We start from the raw sequence: 19696 nt of genomic DNA, 5'->3' as shown, positions 1-19696 counted from the left end.
AAGGAAAGGAAAAGGAAAAGGAAAAGGAAAAGGAAAAGGAAAAGGAAAAGGAAAAGGAAAAGGAAAAGGAAAAGGAAAAGGAAAAGGAAAAGGAAAGGAAGAAAGAAAGAAAAGAGAAGAGAAGAGAAGAGAAGAGAAGAGAAGAGAAGAGAAGAGAAGAGAAGAGAAGAGAAGAGAAGAGAAGAGAAAACACACTTGAAATGTATTTGTGTTCTGCAAATGTGACATGTTGTTGGTGACTTCAAATACTTGCTGAAATGCATCATACTGCCCATGTGAGAAGAACCTCTCTCAGAAGGGTATGGTACACTTAGCAAAACAGTATCCATATGAAAAGGTCTACACAACGCTATGTGAGGCATGCTTTAACATCAACAGTTTACACACAAACTCTGTTTTAAATGTCAATTAAAAATTCATATTTATTTTTCATTCGAAAAAGGTTAAATTGGTGCTTCATGCATTCAGTCTTTAAAAAGCATCCAGACTGCCCACAACCTAGAATTAACTAATTTTTATAAACACAATCAAAAGGCAAAAACTGGCACAGCACAACACAACAAAACCGAGAAAGCATACTTACTAACTGTCCACCTCTATTTGGCCATCCCCAAACAATACCATCCTCTGACACTGGCAGCTGAAAAGGGGTCTGTTCCAAGGAGAATGAAGTATTTTCTAAGTATTGGGGCTTGCTGTGTACATCCTCATTAAAAAACTGAGCATCTTCTGTCATGTTTTCTGTGGCTGTGTTAGCCCATAGATAGCCCACTTGAGATCTGCCACACCCACCTGCCAGTCCATCTGAAAGTGCCTGACTTGCTAGCCCTCCCACGGGGTAATAGGAAAATTCATTCAAAAAACAAGCATAGAACTCTTCGGGGATCCTGTGCCAATCCATTTCTGAGGGATTTTCAGATACATCCTCTGTGGGTGATGCAATGTGGTCACCACTTGGCACTACACATTCTGTGCTGTCAGCTGGGACGTCAGGAATTGCCTGGGAAGCATTACCAGGACTACTAGCTGCAGGCATATCCACTCGTATAGACTTGACATCAATCAAAGAAGAACACTCTTCAGAAGTGTCATATAATACTGTTTTCTTAAAAGTCACCTCAGAGTTTCCCGAAAAATGTATCTCCCCATTTAAAGTGGATTCTTTAACTGGGGATCTGGCTTTTTTTCTTTTCGTCTTACATGGGCCTAAGCAGCCAGTACTGTTAGGATTATTACTGTCTTTATCCAAACAAAGTTTCTCGTTCTCTTTTTTGCATGTTAGCTTTTGTTTGCTCAATTCTGATGCATCATTACCAAAGGTTTTCGAAACATCTTTAATTGATTCAGTGTTAATGAGACACAGGTCTGGGCTTCTGTCACTGTTGGCCCACTCCTCTTCGGGTGACAATAAACTGTGGTTTAAAGGTGGTACAACTGTAAGGTCTGGGTCTTCATTCACACCATCAGTTCTGTAACTGTTTTCAATTTGATTAGTTTCACAATCAGGATCTGCTGCTATGCCAGTACCAATACAAGTTACCATATTCCCATTGGGCACAGCATTGCTAAGAACACTGGTTTCCCAATGAAAGTTTGTTTGAGCACCTGACTCGGCATTTCCTATGTTCTTCTCACTGCTCTCTCTATAATTAGCTTTCTGTGGTTGCTTTTCAGCATTTGCTAGTACATAGGGCCCACTAGATTGGCTCTTCACATGTACTTTATCTCCTGTTTTGCCATGTAGGCCTGTTCCCCTTGCTTCAGGACCAGTACAAGTGAAAATAAATGCAGGGGGTGTTACTGTGCCCTGATGAGGTCTGGAGTGATCGTGAGTCTCGACATTTGGCATTCCTTGTGAAGGTCCAAGCTTCAGGAGATCCGCCTTCTGGACCACCTCTTCTGTGTCTGGTTCACTTTTCACTTGAGTTAAATCATAAGTTTTTCTCTGAGCCTTGTCTGCCCTATTACCTCTAAAGACATCTGCTTGACACCGACTTTTCAACTCTCTCTTTGCATGGCTCTCCGTCTCTAAAATGCTCATTTTATCCTCATCTTGACAAGTGGAACTCTTTTCAGAAGACAGGAACAGCTCACCCCTGTTTGCCAGCTGAATACTTCCAGTTTCCAGATCGCTATCCCCCAAGTGTCGTTCCTCCACACATACTGGTCCCGGGTGGGATATAGGATTAGGGCCATCAAGTTTGCTCAAAGCAGCTTCTTTGAAATTAGCATGAACTGGGAGAAACTCACTGTCCGAGCTCTGTGAAGCTAACTTTTCAGGACTTAAATTAATCTTATCTAGACCAAAGGGAAGGATCCTACCTGACCTGCTAACACTGATGTGGAAGTAGTCATTACCTTCTAGTGGCTTTTCAGAGTCCTGCTCTCTTTCCATTTTAGAGTTTAAACTTTGAAAAGTGCTAACTGCTGTAGCCGCAGGTTCACCAATCCCATCAACATCGGAATTATCACTTGGTAAATTAACAAGCGAATCACCCATCTGACTTCCTATTCCTGAAGCACACATGCACTGTAATGAGTCACTGCCTATGTTAATAGTTAATTCAGGGAGTAGGCCAGTATTATGTAATATACTATGTACTGTGTGATCATTAGGGAATTTGGCATGAACTTTTGCCCTTAGAGGCTCAGCTTGCAAGTCACTGATGAGTGCTTCAGCAGATGCAGCATTGTCCACCAAAGGATCAGAACTCAATTCACTTTTCTCACTAGACACTTCTCTTTTGTCATATGGGCCGAGGACATCTTGGGGTAACAGCTCTTCCTGCTGCAGCTTTCGCTCTCCTGCCTTCTGAATGGCATCTGAGGCAGTACGCTCTTCCCTGTTATCTAAGGGCTGATCCTCTTGGAAAACTTGGCAAGTAACAGCTGAATGGCTTTCTTCTGCAGCTGTTCCATATATGGGAGTGAACAGTCCCTCATCCATGTCCATACAATCCAGATCTACAGCACAAATACTGTAAAATCTGCTTTCCCTTGAATTCTTACACAGTTTGTCACCAACACAAATACGGGTTGTATTTCGCAACTCCCCAGCAGACACGCTGACAGAGTTACTCTCATTTAAACTAGTGATTCCACCATTTAGTACTTTTCCTTTTTCCGATGAGTTTTTGCAAGTGGCCAGGTAACATTGCAGATGGTCACTTACAAAAGTTTTCTCCTGCTGGTCAGAAGACATGAGCACATGTGGGAAAGGCTGGTCATTTTCAGAACAAGCCTGTCTATCACTATTCATACCCAGTGGATCACTGGCAAACTCATAATTCTCTTCAGTAGCAACAGTATCTAAATTCTTATTAACGTCATCTAAATTTTCAGACCCATAAAAGAACTCATAAGTGGTGGAGGAATTAGAATTCAATGACTGCTTTGATCTATGATCCTGTTTGTGCCTGGACCTTGTAAAAACTCTAGTCCACACGGTAACACCAGCGGCTGCTCTGCTGGGTCCATTTTCAACATTATGAAGCTCCTCACCTTCAAGGGTATCAAATAATGAAGATAAAGTTTTACTTATCTTGGTCTCCGGTTTCTTCTCTTCCACACATTTTTGTAACAGGCCAATTTTCTCATTGTCACTGTCAATACTGAGTTCTTTGCTGAAGCAACAGCCCATATCGAAACTTCAGAACTCACATCACACTGTTCGTCCTTTTTTGCGCCTCTACAAATGTGTCTCACACTAACTTGCTACAGTTTGGAGACTAAACCAACACCCCATACTAAAAATAGCTCCTTGCAAAGCAGTCACATGCTCCTGCCACTCAAATCCAAATCCTAATGACAACAGAGTCCTGCCTGACATTCATCAGACTTCTCGTGCTGAAATTCAAATGGCACATGGAATCTGAAGCTGCAGAGCAGCTGAGGGGAACAGAAATGTATACATGCTTTTATCTGATTTCCAAAAAGTTAACTCTAAAAACAACTCAAGTTCTTTAGCACAGCCAGAAGAAATTTCAAACTTCTGTTCTTTTTTTTTTTTCAGTGTTTCAGTATTACCTGGATTATATTTCATAAGACAACAATCACCAAAAAGTTTAGTTTGTAAAGTCCCTTTAAAGAAAACAATACCAGAACCTTACTCTGTACATATACAACCATGAGACTGCTAGGCAAGAGACCTCATGAGGTCTTGCTGTGCAAGCCTGAGCTCAATACCCAGATGGCACACCAGACCTTGACATGTTCCATGTGGCACAGGTACTTGCATTTGCACACACACAAATAATCATAAAAACTCTAAATTTTAGAGTTACTTAATTTCTAGCTTTAAAAAGTTTCTTAATGTTAAGGAATCATGTTAATTCTGTCAGGCAAAACAATGGAATGACAAAAAGATCCATTTTGAAGTGTTAATGGTGAGATAATGAACTGTCCAGAGAATAAAGTTCTACTTCTATGCATGTGTAGTGTTGTGTGGGGCAGGACTGAAGCACGAGCAGCTAGCTGAGTGAGAGCAAGGCTGACTGCTAGGGCTCACGATGCCTGCACTGAAGCAGCAGCCCATATCGAAACTTCAGAATGCACACTGGGTTGCACATACTATTGTCTTTACTCTTTAGACAGCTGAAAATTGAAACTAGAAAAAAAAAAATTGCACTGGTATTTCTATTAAGAATTCTCCTGGGGGCTGGTGAGATGGCTCAGTGGGTAAGAGCACCCGACTGCTCTTCCAAAGGTCCAGAGTTCAAATCCCAGCAACCACATGGTGGTTCATAACCATCTGTAACAAGATCTGACGCCCTCTTCTGTGTGTCTGAAGACAGCTACAGTGTACATACATATAATAAATAAATCTTTAAAAAAAAAAGAATTCTCCTAAAAATCACTATATACCACTATATACAACATTTAACCTGTAGGACTCTGTGCTAAAAGCAGGCAGTTGTCATTTACAAACAAAATGCAAGTGCTGGCTATTTTCATGAGTGTGAGCCTACTTACTTATGCATACATGTAGTAGTTAATCTAACATTCACTCAGAAACAATGTCATCAAAAGGTATAGTTTCTCCATGGGGGCTGGGGGAAAGGTAAGGTCCTGGAAGTTAAACCATAGCCTTGTAAATGACAAGCAAGCACTTTACCACCGAGCTATATCCCAAAACGGTTCCTTTGCCTAAGTTCTCTGATGCTGTTATCTTTAAGTAGTTTTGAAAGCTTATTTCTGATTGGGCCAGTAAAACGGAATAGTGGATAAAGGCACTTGCTGCCAAGCCTGACAATCCCAATTTGATCCCTGGGTCCAACTTATAAAACAAAACAAAACAAAACCCTGATTTCCCTTAAGTTGCCCTCTGACCTAACAACCCCCCCACACACACACACAAAGGAATAATTAAATATAATGAAATGCTTAAGGTCATTCTGACACAGTCCAAACTTTACTGACTTGTCTACAGAGTTAGTGCATAAGAATCAAATAATAATATTACGATTAGAAAAGAACACAGGGGGCTGGAGCGATGGCTCAGTGGTTAAGAGCACTGACTGCTCTTCCGAAGGTCCTGAGTTCAAATCCCAGCAACCACATGGTGGCTCACAACCACCCACAATGAGATCTGATGCCCTCTTCTGCTGTGTCTGAAGACAGCAACAGTGTGTACTTAGATATAATAATAAAATAAAATTAAAAAAAAAAAAAAAAAAAAAAAAAAAAAAAAAAAAAAAAAAAAAAAAGAAAGAAAGAAAAGAACACAGCACTCCCCAGAATAGCAAGCACTAACATGGCCTGGCTTTATCCAACAGCACCTTTACTCAGTTATGGTGAAATACAACAGAACCACTACAACAGAAGATGCCTGAGGCCAAAGCAGGAGGATTTATAGATTCTGAGTTCCTTACTGGGCTTCTAACAGTGACTGTTTCCTTCTGGCAGAATCTGTGGCTCTAACTGATAAGGTTGTCAAATTTCAGTCATCAGATCTTGTTTCTTCCTTAAGTAGATCCCATCATAGAGGCCCAGAATGTCTATGTCTTCATTCAAAATATGTCCAAAGCCATCCTATCCCTTTCTGTGTTAGCCAGCTCTTGCTACCAACATCAGGACCTTAGGCAGAAAGCAGCTGTAAGTGCTGTACCCATCACTCTTGCATCTCTCTGTCCACTGCAATCTGGCTTCCACTTTCATTACCCTGGGATCTGCGTTTGCTGAGGGCATAACTGATGACCTGCTTTGCTCCAGTTCTGTCAAGTCAGTTGGTTCCTACTCGCTTCCTTTCTATCTTAGCCTAACACTTTCGTTTCCTCATTCCCTCGGCTACTTTCTTTCCAGTTTCTGAACACTCCATTCCCATCATTTTTCCTGTCAGTACTTTACAGATACATTTAATGCAAATTTAATACTTCAGGCCTCTTGCTTTAATGTTACAATATTTTAAAAATCCCTCTTTTACTAGGGACAAAAACCAAGAGTATTTCTTCTACAGATGCAACTATAGCTCTCTATTCTCCAAGTCTGTATTTACTTTGTTCATCTAAGCTTCGGTAATACAACTCCACATGCTGTTAGGACTAGCATTAACATTCTGTCCTGTTCTCAGCTGTGAAAACCCTGGCCATAGAAAATGTTTCCCCTATCTTTATTATCTATACTCTGCCCTATTGAATGAATACTCAAAAAAACCTTTGTTCAGAAAGTAGTAGGCACACAGCACAAAGGACACAGGAATAGCACAGTACAGCTGGCTAGAGTAGTGATAGATGTCTTCGATGGAAGATTTGGAAGACAGAGGCAGTCTATAAGCTCAGTCTGTTCTTGTTTTTCTTTTCTCTTTTCTTTCTTTCTTTCAAAAAAACCAGTACACCTGTGAAAATCCAAATCTGGGGGTTGAGGGGCCAGGGATTAACTGTAATTGTCCACCAAAATGCTCAGTGCACCACCATTACTGGGAAGATAAGGCAAGGTGATTGAGATTTCAAAGCCAGCATGGACCATACATACAGTAAGATTCCAACTCACAAGAAAAGTTCTAGAAATACAAGACTGTAATGACTGCACAACTTAGCAAACTACTAAGTATCATCAAATTCTACACTTAAGCCTAACATAAATAATAATTAAATTCAAGTGTAGAGGAATATACGCACACATCTCTGCACCCAAGAGAGGCCAGGGCAGAAAAGCCACAAGTTCAAGGCTGGTCTGGACTATGTAGCAAAATCTCACGGGGGGGGGGGGGGACCTAGCATATACCCTAATAATACACGGAAGAAGAGTAGGAGAATGATAAGGAAAATATACAACAATAGCTAAAGGAAGCGTCTTGGAGGCTAAATGCCTGTAACTCTAGTTTCAGGGTCATACGTGGGGTATGAAGACATACAGGCAGGCACTAACACACACATATAAAAATTTTTTTTTTTTTTTTTTAAAGTAGATGAGGGGGTTAGTGAGATGGCTCACTGGGTAAAAGTGCCACTCACCCACCAAGACTGATGATCTGAGTTTGGTCTCTGAGAGCCACATGTTTGAGAGAACCAAGTCCTACAAGTTGTCCTCTGGCTTCTGTGTGCTAATTTCATAGAAGCTATGTATTTCAGAGAATAGATCACTAATGTTTATTATACTGTAAAGTTCCTAAGAATTGTAAGATACTTAAAAGATAAACTAAATTTGTAATATTATGGAGATGTACTTCCTATATGCATATACATGCAAAGAGCAAGATTTAAAACAATGGATACCCACTCCCTTATCCTTTTCTTCAAACAAACAACAAACAAACCATGTCTCATGCCTCTAAGACTGACCTCAAACATGCTCTGTATTAAAAATGAGCCTGAACCCACCCTTGTTTCTTGCCTCCCATGATAGGGTGAGAAGTGTGAGCTACCACACCCAATTTACACAGTCCTGAGGATCTCTCCTTACATGTGAGGCAAATCCTCTACCAACTGAGCTATATTTAGCCTGTTTTCTTATCCTTTTATTACTTAGGATTTGACTTGAATACTCTAAAACAGTTATCAAAATGTAAAGCTAATCATATATATACGTAACAGATTAACTGAAAACACTGTCATAAATACTTGAGAATAAATTAATATATCTGACACATTGTGAAAAAGAGAGTATTAACATTTAACACACTCAAGGGCACAGTGCCAAATGGATCCTCCTTTTAAGAAACATCTACATCTACTAATTACTTCACAATATGTATTTGGGACAATAATCTGTAGTCTTGGTTATGGCTGGGCAGTCTGTGATTACTGAATTACCTGAGTCAAAGCTGGGAGGGAACTTGTTTGAGAAGTGGTTTGCGATATAGGACCATTCATCTGTAAAATTGGAAACATCAAAAACTCCATTATCATAACATTAATAAAACATAATTTTAAACCATAGCAATTTAAGTAAAACCAAACCCCACTGAAAAAAATTCACGATTTTACATAGCAAGAAATCTGAAAATAATGATATTCAGAAGTACAAACAAAATCTCTGGTAGTTTCAAATTGAGGTAATGTTAAAAGGCTATTTTTCCCAACATCACTTAGAAGCTTTAAATATTATTGTTTGACAGGATTAAACATTTTTAAAGATGTATTATTTTTATGAATGTGTGCATGTATATATTCATACGTGTGTGCGGGTACCCTCAGGGACCACAGGATGGCCTAAAGCTGCAGTTACAAGAGCTCTGAGCTCCCAGGGTGGATGCTGGAGATCGGCCTCTGCAAGAGTAAGTAGTACTCTCAGACACTGAGCCATCTCTTAGCCCAAGGGTAAAGTTCAAAGGTGGCCAAAACAACACACGAAAAGTAAAATCCAATCTCTTCACATATAACTAACTCACTATGTACAACACTTAAGATTTTAGGGGTATTTTTGTTTTGCCTACATGCATGTCTATATGCCTGGTACCCATGGAGGTTGGAAAGGGTCAGGTTCCCTGGAACTGGAGTTAGAGATGGCTGTAAGTCACAAAGGAATCAAACCTGGGTCCCCTGCAAGAACAATGAGTGCTCTTAATTGCTGAGCCATGTCTCCCGCTCACATTTTCTCCCATTATTTTATTGTCTTGTGTGTGTGTGTTTTATGTGTGTATGTACACATGGTGTGGGGGAGTAGGGGGTTCCAGTGTGCAGTCCTCCCTCCACTGTAAAACGCAGCATACCATGTTCAGATTGGCAGGCTTGTGTGACAACTGCTTTCACTACTCACTCTGCGGGCCCCAAATTGCATTTTCTTGATAATAAGCTCCAAGTATCTAAAGTTTTGTCTTTTGCTTTCTGTATCACCTAGTACTTGTACTTTCTGCTAATAAAGCTGAAGATTTTTTTCAAACAAATATAGTTCAGTCTGAAATATTACAGCTTGCTATCAGGAAAAAAAGAAACAGAAAAACTGAAACTAGAATTTCCACTACTTTCTCCTCAAGTATACCATAAAACAAGCTGACTTTCCTTTGAAAATATGTCACAAGGCCCTCATTCCAGAGGGAATCTGGAGGAATGCCACACAGAGATACTCTAAATAAATAAATAAATAAATAAATAAACTGAATAGCTCTAGCTAAGTTCCCAGCTAATACCATCAGATCACACCATCTTTTAGATAATTATGCTTCAATATAGCTATCCACTTCTCTTTAATTATAAAACAGCATAGTCTGCCCTGTAAGTCTTTCTCTCTGAAAACTTCTGTGTCTATCTCTTGCTGTAGAGATCTCAGCCAGGAACACTGGATGAATAAGTTCTTTTACCTCTGTTATCATTTGATATACATGTTCTAAGAAACTTTATTAGTGTTACTGTTAACCTCTTTAGTCCAATATAGAGTTCTTTAACAGAAATAGGAATAGAAATAGGCCCTACGGGCCTCCCTCTGGGCCTCCCCTCTAACAACACCTACCAGATGAGAGCTGTCCTTGCCCTCCTGGACTCGCTGTGCCTGCGGTTCAGCCACAACTTTAGCGTCCTGATCAGAAGTCATGGGCTCCACTGGAAAAGTATAATGCTAACCTCAGGACGCTGGAAAAGACAGAGTGTGAAAGTTAGCTTTGATTTGAGAAGCACCAGTTTTTATTGTTTTATTTTTGAGATGATCTAAATGTTCCAGGTCTAAACTAGCCTGGAATTCATAGGAGCCCATGTGGCATACAACAACTCATCACAATCCTCCTGCCTTAGCTTTCCCAATGCTGGGATCACAAGTGCAAACAAGTGTAAGCCACTCTACCCAGCATTATAACTAATTTTTTTTTTTTTTAAATCTAAGCCTACAAAGGCTCATTCTTTTTTTTTTTTAAAGATTTATTTATTTACTATATGTAAGTACACTGTAGCTGTCTTCAGACACTCCAGAAGAGGGCGCCAGATCTTGTCATGGATGGTTGTGAGCCACCATGTGGTTGCTGGGATTTGAACTCTGGACCTTCAGAAGAGCAGTCAGGTGCTCTTACCCACTGAGCCATCTCACCAGCCCCTATAACTGATTCTTAAAGTAGAATTACTAAGCTGAGACTGCCAGAGTCTTTCAGAATACCTGTTTGTCCTCTGGATTCCAAGTAGTTTAGAAACATTTGCCAGGAACACTCATGCTATTCACTAAGCATGCAGCAAGTTTCTCCTTTAGACCAACTGGGCAAAGCAACATCAGAAACCTTAGAAAATATGTGCTAACAAAGAAAAGCTCAAGTATTCATCTTAAAACCTAAAACTGGGAGCTGGAGAGATGGCTCAGCGGTTAAGAGCACTGACTGCTCTTCCGAAGGTCATGAGTTCAAATCCCATGGTGGCTCACAACTACCCATAATGAGATCTGATGCTCTCTTCTGATGTGTCTGAAGACAGCAACAGTGTGTACTTAGAAAAAAAATAATAAAATAAATCTTAAAAAAAAAAAAAACTAAAATTAAGGGGTTGATAATCAAGGCACATGAGGAATATTCATAGCTCAAGAGCAAAACTCAAACTAATTTCAAACCTGGTCAAAGAATATGCAAGTGTGCGCGCATGTGCACATGCACGCACACACACACACACACACACACACACACACACACACACACAGAGTGTTCCCAATGGAAAATAACATACTAAGATATTCAAATACCTCAGTAATCATCATGGAAAAGCTAATTAAAACCATAAAAAGACACCACCATGCACCTGTTGGGATGGCTATAAAAAAGACGGGCAACAAGTGTTGGCCTGGGTGTGGAGAATGGGGAATGCTGCTGGAAGGACCTGTGCGCCATTACTGAAAACAGTAGAGGTTTCTCAAACTTTTAAAAAGAGAACTACTACACTACATGATCCAGCAATTCCATTTTTTGGTATACATCCAAAGAAAATGCAATTAGCTCCTCATGAAGACAGCCCATGCTCACTGCACTTCACACTAGCCAAGACAGACAGAAATGAAAGATTCACCAATTGATAAAGGAGTAATGAAGGGATGTTCAGACTTAGACAAATCTTGTTATTTTCTGAATGTGAACAGATAAACCTGAGATATGTTGAGCTAAGGAAAATACATCAAGCACTGGAAGTTTAATACTGTATAAATTCCCTTACAAATACAATCTAACCAAACACATACAGACAGAGGGGTGAGGAGAGAATGAGGGAAAGAGGGAAACAGAGAATGGTAGTTTTCTGGGCCTGGGAAGAAGAGAGGAAGCCACAGGTCAAAGAACTCAACAGTGCAGTAATCTAGCATGATGTCTCCTGTCAGTTACTGTGCACAGAAATCTGCTTTGAATGTAGATGTACACATAAAAGTAACAATGTGAGATGACTAATGACAAGAACCATTTTACCATGTATACCTTAGGTAAGTATATATTAACAAACCACAGAATCCACCAATTTCAAAAATAGAAAACCTTTTATGAATCCCAAATTTGTATCTTTATAGTTTTTGAATGGTCCCCCTGTTTATTTATCTTGATCAAGAACAATTGTGGATGAGGCATGGTAGCAAATATCCTTAATTCCAGCACTCAAGAAGCAAAGGCAAGTGAATCAACCAGTCTGGTCTTTATCAAGTTTCAGGCCAGCCAGAGGTACATGAAACAATAATTGCAAAAGAATGATTTCACTAGAAAGAAGTTGAAAATATTTGAGCAGAGTTATGCTATTGGATCATTCAGGAAATATTCTCCAAACTCAGCAGTAGGCAATAAACTTCACATACAATATCTAACTTTTAAAAATGACTTAGAGACAACTTTCATGACTATTGCTGTGAAGATTCCTAATCATTTAGTTCTGAGTTGAAGGCATATCTTCTTTAATGTTCTATAAATAAGATAATGAGTTCAATGTAGGCCAGGTACCTTTTGGTCACTATTGAAAACAANGGGGGGGGGGGGTGCCGATAAAAGTAACTTGTTTCACAAAGTTTCCATACAGTTTTTTCTCACTTATACTATTTTAATTAAATTAGCACACAAAGCAATGGGCTTCATAACATATCTTCTCACATCTCATTATACTTTGTTCTCCTGAGTTCCCTTTCCCACTGTTGTCTTCCATGTCCAGAACTTCCCAGCTGGGTTCTCTTTCTTCTCCCAGTTAGTCCAAAACTATCCTTTATTACTTGCATTCCATTTTCCTATTTCCCATCCCACTAAGATCTCATCTCATGATCCTTGTTTTGTGACTGTCATACACATATATATGTATATAAAGGGAGGGAGGGAGGGGCGGAGGAAGGGAGGGAGGGGAGAATTGAAAATTTTAAATGTAGGTTCCAAAGGACTTGTCTTTGAATGTGGTTTGATTTTCAGCTGCATCCACTTTCCTGCAAATATCTTGGTTTCACATGTAAAATTCTGTTATGTACCACAGTTTCTAGGCTGGCTATCTATTGATGGCCATCTAGGCTGGCTCCATTACTTGACCATTAAGAATAGTGCAACAGGGCTGGTGAGATGGCTCAGCGGTTAAGAGCACTGACTGCTCTTCCGAAGGTCCTGAGTTCAAATCCCAGCAACCACATGGTGGCTCACAACCATCTGTAACTAAATCTGACACCTTCTTCTGGAACATCTGAAGACAGCTACAGTGTACTTACATATAATAAATAAATAAATCTTAAAAAAAAAAAAAGAATAGTGCAACAATAAACATGGATGAGTAAGTAGTGTGTGCTGGCTTGGTATACACAGACCCATGTAGAGTCAGGTTATACTAAACTGTTATTTTGAGGAATTTCATAATGGATATACAAGTTCACATGTCCGCTGGCCCTCTCCCCATAGCCTTACCAGCATTTGTTGTCATCTGCTGTCTTTATTTACTTATGTGTATGAATGTTTTGCCTGTGTGTCTGTCTGTACTTATTAGTGCCTATTGAGGCCAGAACTGGAGATAGCATTGTGAGCTGTCTCGGCTCACAACAGCTAAGGATGTAGAGGGTTTTTCCATCTTTATAATGTTTCTCTCTGGTCTCAAAAACCTGGTTCTAATTTCCAACACTCTTATTAAGGAAATTATTTGATAATCAAAAGCAATCTCTCACACACATAGTAGCATAGATCTTTAATTCCAAAACTTTGGGGTGGGGGAGGGTAGGAGGAGCAGAAACAGGCAGATCTCTTTAAGTCAGCCTAATTTACAAAGCAAGTTCCAGACCAGGTAGGGCTACATAATGAGATCCTGACTGAAATAGAAATGAAATTTAAAAATAAGTAACAACCAATCTCAGGAGGGTAGTGTTCGAACACATGTGCTATCTGGGTGGAAGAGGAACACTAGGAAGTGGAAAGATTGAAGATGGTTATTAGGGCCAGATGAAGTGGCACACTTCTTTGATCCCAACACTTGGGAGGCAGAGACAGGCACATCTCTCTGCGTTTGAGGTCAGCCTGGTTTACACAGCAAATTCAAGGACAGCCAAAGCTACACAGAGAAACACCCTTGAAAAAATACAAATAAACAAAAAACGGGGAAAAAAAGGAAGAAAATTAGAGAAAAAGGAAACAGGAGGGAATTGGGGGGGGGGGTGTGCACTATGAAAAGGCTCTAAGGATACTTGGTAAGCTAATTTACTGAAGTAACTTGAATGGGTAGATGATCTAACTCTCAGAAGAGTCCAATGACTCCCCTCACCTCCCAAGTTGCTGGTCAGCAAGATCTGAGAATATCAAACAACACAGGCAATGGCCATAGTGGTTGACTGCCAACCAGAACTAGATGACCTTATTGCTGAAGACACCACATGATCTAGTTGCAGGTCATAGAGAAATCAATTTGAACTGAGATTAAAAAGCTTTTTCCCTAGGGCTAGCCTCTATAGTACCAGAATGGGTTATGCAGGCTCCAGGGTGAGAATTGTCATGAAAAATCTTACTCTATGGTGGGTCTTTCATGATATATTATCAACCTGTTAGGTAGGGTATGGCCTACTAGTAAAAAGGAGGTATGTCACTTGTGGGGGTAACCAACTTCATTCTTCTGGCTGGTATTGAGACCCACTCCACTCCAGGGGGGAATCCCTTCTGGTCTCATTAAGCCTGGTCAGAGCCGGGCCTATGGAGGCTATAGGTCTTATTTTGTTAACCGCACATGATATGCCCATCAATTCTCCCTCTTAGGCTTTTGCAAAAGCTGTCAACTTTGGCCCGAGAGACGTCCCTTGCAGTGAGCAGCAGTAACTACAGACTCACAATGGTCAAAGTGATCACAGGATCACAGTGACTGCTGCACACTCAGCCATCAATGGGACATCCACAATCATCTACCATAAGGCTCAGGGACATCATAGAAGACAGTTTAAAGACTCTAAGAACCTAAAAAAAAGATAAAAATATTTAGGAAAGCTCTCTGCTAGGCACAACATGGCCATAACACTCCTGAACCCACAGCAGCTATGATTGTGGAGCAAGACTAGGGCCATCAACCTACCATGTGGGAGTGGGCACTCATGAGGCTCCAATACTCCCTAAGGATTGTAGCTCAGGCTGGCCTTGACCTTGCTTGCTATGTAGTCAGAAAACTTGCGACCTCTGGTTCTACAGTCTCCATTTTCTGCATGCTTGGATTGCAGGTGTGCCCTACCATGCCCACTTTATGCTGTGCTGGGAGTTGAACCCAGGACCTTGCACATAGCAACACAAGAACTCTACCACCTCACCTATATCCTCAGCCCTAAACAGGTATTTTATAAGTCATATAGATTATCCTAAATCACCTGAGCAAAGAAAAACTACTTAGCATTTGCCCAACCCACCCCCTAAAAAACACAAAGAAGCTGGAGGGAGGGCAGCTCTCTGTTTTAAATGTGTAGATACATATGTACATGTGTGTGTACTCTTTGTCTTTGAGACTGAGTGAGTTTCAGTAATGTGGAGGCAGGGTGACTGCCAACCCTAGTGACTCTCCTGTCTCTAGCTCCCACAGCACTAGGATTACAGATATGAATGGCCATATCCAGCTTTTTATGTGAGTGCCTAAGATCTAACTCAGGTCCTCATGCTGTCTGTGTGTGTGTGTGTGTGTGTGTGTGTGTGTGTGTGTGTGTCAAGTGTTCTTACTAAGTCAGCTATCTCCCTAGCCCAGTCAGGTCAATTCTGAAGGGCAGGTTTAGTTATGTAAGAAAACTACTAGGGAAGAGGGACCAGGAAGGGGACAACATTTGAGATGTGAATAAATAAAATAATTAATAAAATGAAAAGAAAAAGGACAAAAAAGAAAACTACTAAAGATGAAGCTGATCTTGAATCACAGTGAATGACAAGAGTCAAATAACAAGAAACACTGTTTCAAAGAACTTGAGTCAAAGACCATAAGCAGCACAGGGCTTAGTGTCAATCAGGGAGTAGGGTAGTCTCACCCAAATCTGTCAGCCCTAGGGCAGGGGATGCGATAACCTCTGGAGACTTTGATCTACTGCAAGCCTGCTGCTGCAGCAGAAGCTGAACACTGAAGTTGCAGAGGACTAAAGCTGTAGCTCATAAAGCAAGGGTCCCCTTGTACTGACTGCAGTGCTGCTTGCTTCCCTGATCCCAGAGCACCCCAGAGTCAGGCTCACAGCGACTGGAGGTATCTGGGGGAGGAGGGGAGAGCCTGCCCAGTCATAGCCTACACAGTTAAGTGTGGCCATCAGAGGTTCCAGGTACACAAAGCACAGACGCTACTGAAGTGAAGACTGCTGTGACAGACATGACACTTGTCTAGCATGTGCTCGGCACTAATATAAATTGTAAGAAAGAACCTCCCAGTTTAACTGACACTCTCCCCACCCAACTCCCACCCCCGCCCACCATGTAGAGTCCAATTTTGGAGAACTGAGAGAAAGCCACTCCAACAGGTCATTTACTATACTTTGAATAGTATTTTGAGTTTAAGAGCTATCATGCCTCCCCCCCCACATATATATCTAATCCTTTTTAAAATTTTCATTGCTAAATGACCTTTTAAAAGCTCACTCTTCTTTCCTCTTTCACGTTAGTCCCGTTTCCCAGCCCCTTCTCCAGTCCACTCACTCTTCTAACCTTTAACTGAAAACACTTTACTTTCACATCTCATGCCTGGTCCACAGCCATTATGGGCTTTAATAAATTTTAACTGCGTTTCTGTACCTTGTTCAGGTGTTGTTGTTGTTGTTGCTAATACAGTCTTTATTTTGAGGACTGAGAAGGCTGCTTCAAGTTGGGGAGATAGTCCAGGCAACAAAGTATTTAGCACTGAGTGTGAGGAACTGAGTTCAAATCCCCAGCACACACATAAAAAGTTCGGTGCAGTAGCCTAATTACTGTAGCCTAATCATTGAGCTCTATGTTCAGTGAGAGACTAGACAGACCTCTCAAAAGGAGTAGATAAGCCTTTGAATTCCACACATATACATACAGATGTGCATACACATATGTACATGTACACAACTATACACCACCCAACAGCATTCATGCACAAGCAAGCAGGCTGCTCAGAAAGAAGACAAAGGGGATCAGGGATGCAGGGTTCAATTCCCAGTACTGTGTAAACTAAATGTGGTAGTACCAAATTGTACTACCTACTATATAATCTCAAGAAATGGAGGCAGAACAATTTGAAGTTCAAAGTCAATCTCAGCTGCCTTGCATATTTGGTGCCAGAATGAGTACGAGTCTCAGCATTAAGAAGAAGAAAAAAATGTTTAAAGGGCTATCACCAGCTTGTCTGACACCAAGTAGGTTGGGGTTTTGTTTTTGTTTTTTTGTTTTTAAAAATAAACCTGGGATATCTTAATATGAAAGTAAGGAAACTATTCATAGTAAGTGTGGCTTCACTACAAGAACACTAAAGCTACAGCAGAAGAGGCAAAGGTCTTGACTGTATATAAAATATGTTATCTAAAACTCCCTGAAAGCTAAAAACATCACCACTATGCTGTAAGGACATCAATTCATTATCCTACAGATTATTAAGAGAAACAGATATGTAGTCCACCTCCCGCAGATTAATCAATTCATAATGACAAAACAGTTATCAAGAGAAAAGACTCGGTAAATGAAAAATGAATGATTTTTAAAATATCAAGCTGTGGGCTAGAGAGACAGCTCACTGGTTAAGAGCACTGACTGCTCTTCCAGGGGTCCTTAGTTCAATTCCCAGCAACCGCATGGTGGCTCACAATTATCTGTAATGGGATCTGATGCCTTCTTCTGGTATGTCCGAAGATAGAGACAGTGTACTCACATACATGAAATTAATTAATAAAAAATTAATCACTAAAAATATCAAGATGTTAAGAATTTAGTGCTGAACATAGTGGCATATGTCTGTAATTTCAGCATTCAGGAATCTGAGACCTGAGGGATTTTTATCCTATCTTATAGGATAAAAAATGTATATCAGATACTGTCTGGGGCCATTTTTCAGTCTTATCACTGAAACTGGAACTCTAGGCATTTTTTTTTCCCCACTTCCTGGTCTTGCTATATATATATATATATATATATATATATATATATATATATATATATATAGTGCCTTTCCTGCCAAGATGGAATGTATGGCCTCAAACTGAGAGCCAGAAACACCACCCTTCCTTTAATTACTTATTAGGCAGTTTGTCACAGAATGGGAAACTAATACAATCTGGAATTTGCTTTTTAAATATGCTAATAAAATTTAAAGAGGAAAAAAGAAACAAAACCACAAGGACGGCAGATCAATGGCTGCTCAAACCAGATAGCACAGGTCAGCTGAGTGAGGTTTATGAAACTGTACTCTTTACTCTGTATATTTAAATTTAACTAAGGAAAAATAAGCACACACAATTGACTTAGATATTACTGATACTCAATTAAAATGTCACATTTATTTATACTTAAAATGTATCCTGATGAAATCAAAGGAAATGTGCAAACCATTTTTATGAACAATAATTGTTTTGGCTTTAGCCATCAAAAGGAAATAAGACACTCAACTACAGAAAAGTACAACCAATCACAATGGCTTAAAAATGAACAAAACCGGCAAAGTAAAAGAAAAAAAGCATGATATGAAATGATAAACAATAAAGTTGTAACTAGACTTTTTAAATTCATATAACTTAGCAGTTACTTAGAAAACAATACTAGAAAGAAATAAGCCAAGAGATTAACAGTGCGTTATTAAGGCTTCACTTCCTGCACACTGCACAGATAAACACACTGTAGCAAGGATACAACAGTACAACTCAGTCCACTGATGCGTCTTCATTATCACTCAAACACAAATGACTCACTGCAGTGCCGGCCAAGTAAGTACTCCATCTCCTTCACCATCAGTATTCATTCAATGCCGTTTACCAAGGTCTTGTCTCAGTCTCATGACTGGGACCAACTAGTTAAGGGATGAAATACAAGGAAAGTAGTAGACGCTACTATACAGTCAAATGCTCCAAGAATTCTAACTTAATTTCTAAAAGTTTACCAAAAAGGAAAAACAAGAAATAGGTAAGTGAGGAGCCAACAAGACGGCTCAGAGGGTGGAGGTGCTTGAGCACAGGCCTGACGCTTTCACTTCATCTGGGGATTCTACAGGGTGGCAGAAAAGAATGAACTTGAGAAAGCTGTCCTCACTTCTACACATGCATCCTGGAACACACACACACACACACACACACACACACACACACGTGTAAGAACATACACACACAAAAATAAGTTTTGCAAGTTAAAAAATAGTAAATGAATAATATTCAACTGGGTAAGAAAAACAGGCTATTCACAACTGTACACCTGCCTTAAGTACTGTATGGATCCCTGGGGAATAATTTTAAAAGCCAAATTGTTTTTACTTTTAATGACCAAATGTATTTATAAGTGAAACAGTTTACCTACTAGACTCTGACTTCTTTGAGACTAAGCAAATTCATCGGTGGGGGGGGGGGGAATTGTCAAAGCAGTTCTAAGGAAAAGTTATTAAAATAAAACTCTAGCATTGTAGAGCTGGAAAGAAGGCTATTTCTTAGTGCTATTATTTTTCTATTTCTAGAGGAGGTGTAAGAAAGTGAGACAAGATAGGAACTGGAGTGTCTCATTCATTTGCTCCATGTTGCTAGATCATATTCTCTCATGGCTGTCAGCATCATTCTGACATATCTAAAATGTGTATTCTGGTTTTACACATACACACACATACACACACACACACACTGTAGAGTTCCTCAGGGGAGGCAAATCTGCTTCTTTCAACTCACAGATTACACACAGAATTCATCTTCAATAGTGGAAATATGTACAGAG

The 19696-nt window shown here is 40.0% G+C and overlaps 1 protein-coding gene across 6 annotated transcripts in view; it reads right to left on the bottom strand.

Moving 5' to 3' along the window:
• Window positions 1-19696, bottom strand: part of Larp4b (La ribonucleoprotein domain family member 4B) — a 78193-nt gene that overhangs the window by 39249 nt on the left and 19248 nt on the right. For 3 of the 6 annotated variants that reach the window (XM_029547315.1, XM_029547316.1, XM_021215490.2), the window contains exons 2-3: window positions 9886-10004; window positions 8250-8309 (exon numbers count right to left, since the gene is read on the bottom strand). In XM_029547315.1, the coding sequence (XP_029403175.1) occupies window positions 8250-8309; window positions 9886-9966 (141 nt within the window). In that variant the 5' untranslated portion in view covers window positions 9967-10004. Of the gene's footprint in view, window positions 1-583; window positions 3970-8249; window positions 8310-9885; window positions 10005-19696 lie in introns of those variants that run through there. The other 3 variants (XM_029547314.1, XM_029547312.1, XM_029547313.1) reach the window with 3 other exon arrangements.

This window comes from Mus pahari, chromosome 16 (assembly GCF_900095145.1).
Source record: "Mus pahari chromosome 16, PAHARI_EIJ_v1.1, whole genome shotgun sequence".
In the NCBI taxonomy this organism is placed as follows: domain Eukaryota; kingdom Metazoa; phylum Chordata; class Mammalia; order Rodentia; family Muridae; genus Mus; species Mus pahari.
Note: the sequence above shows the minus strand (reverse complement) of the source record. Positions and strands in the feature narration are given on the sequence as shown.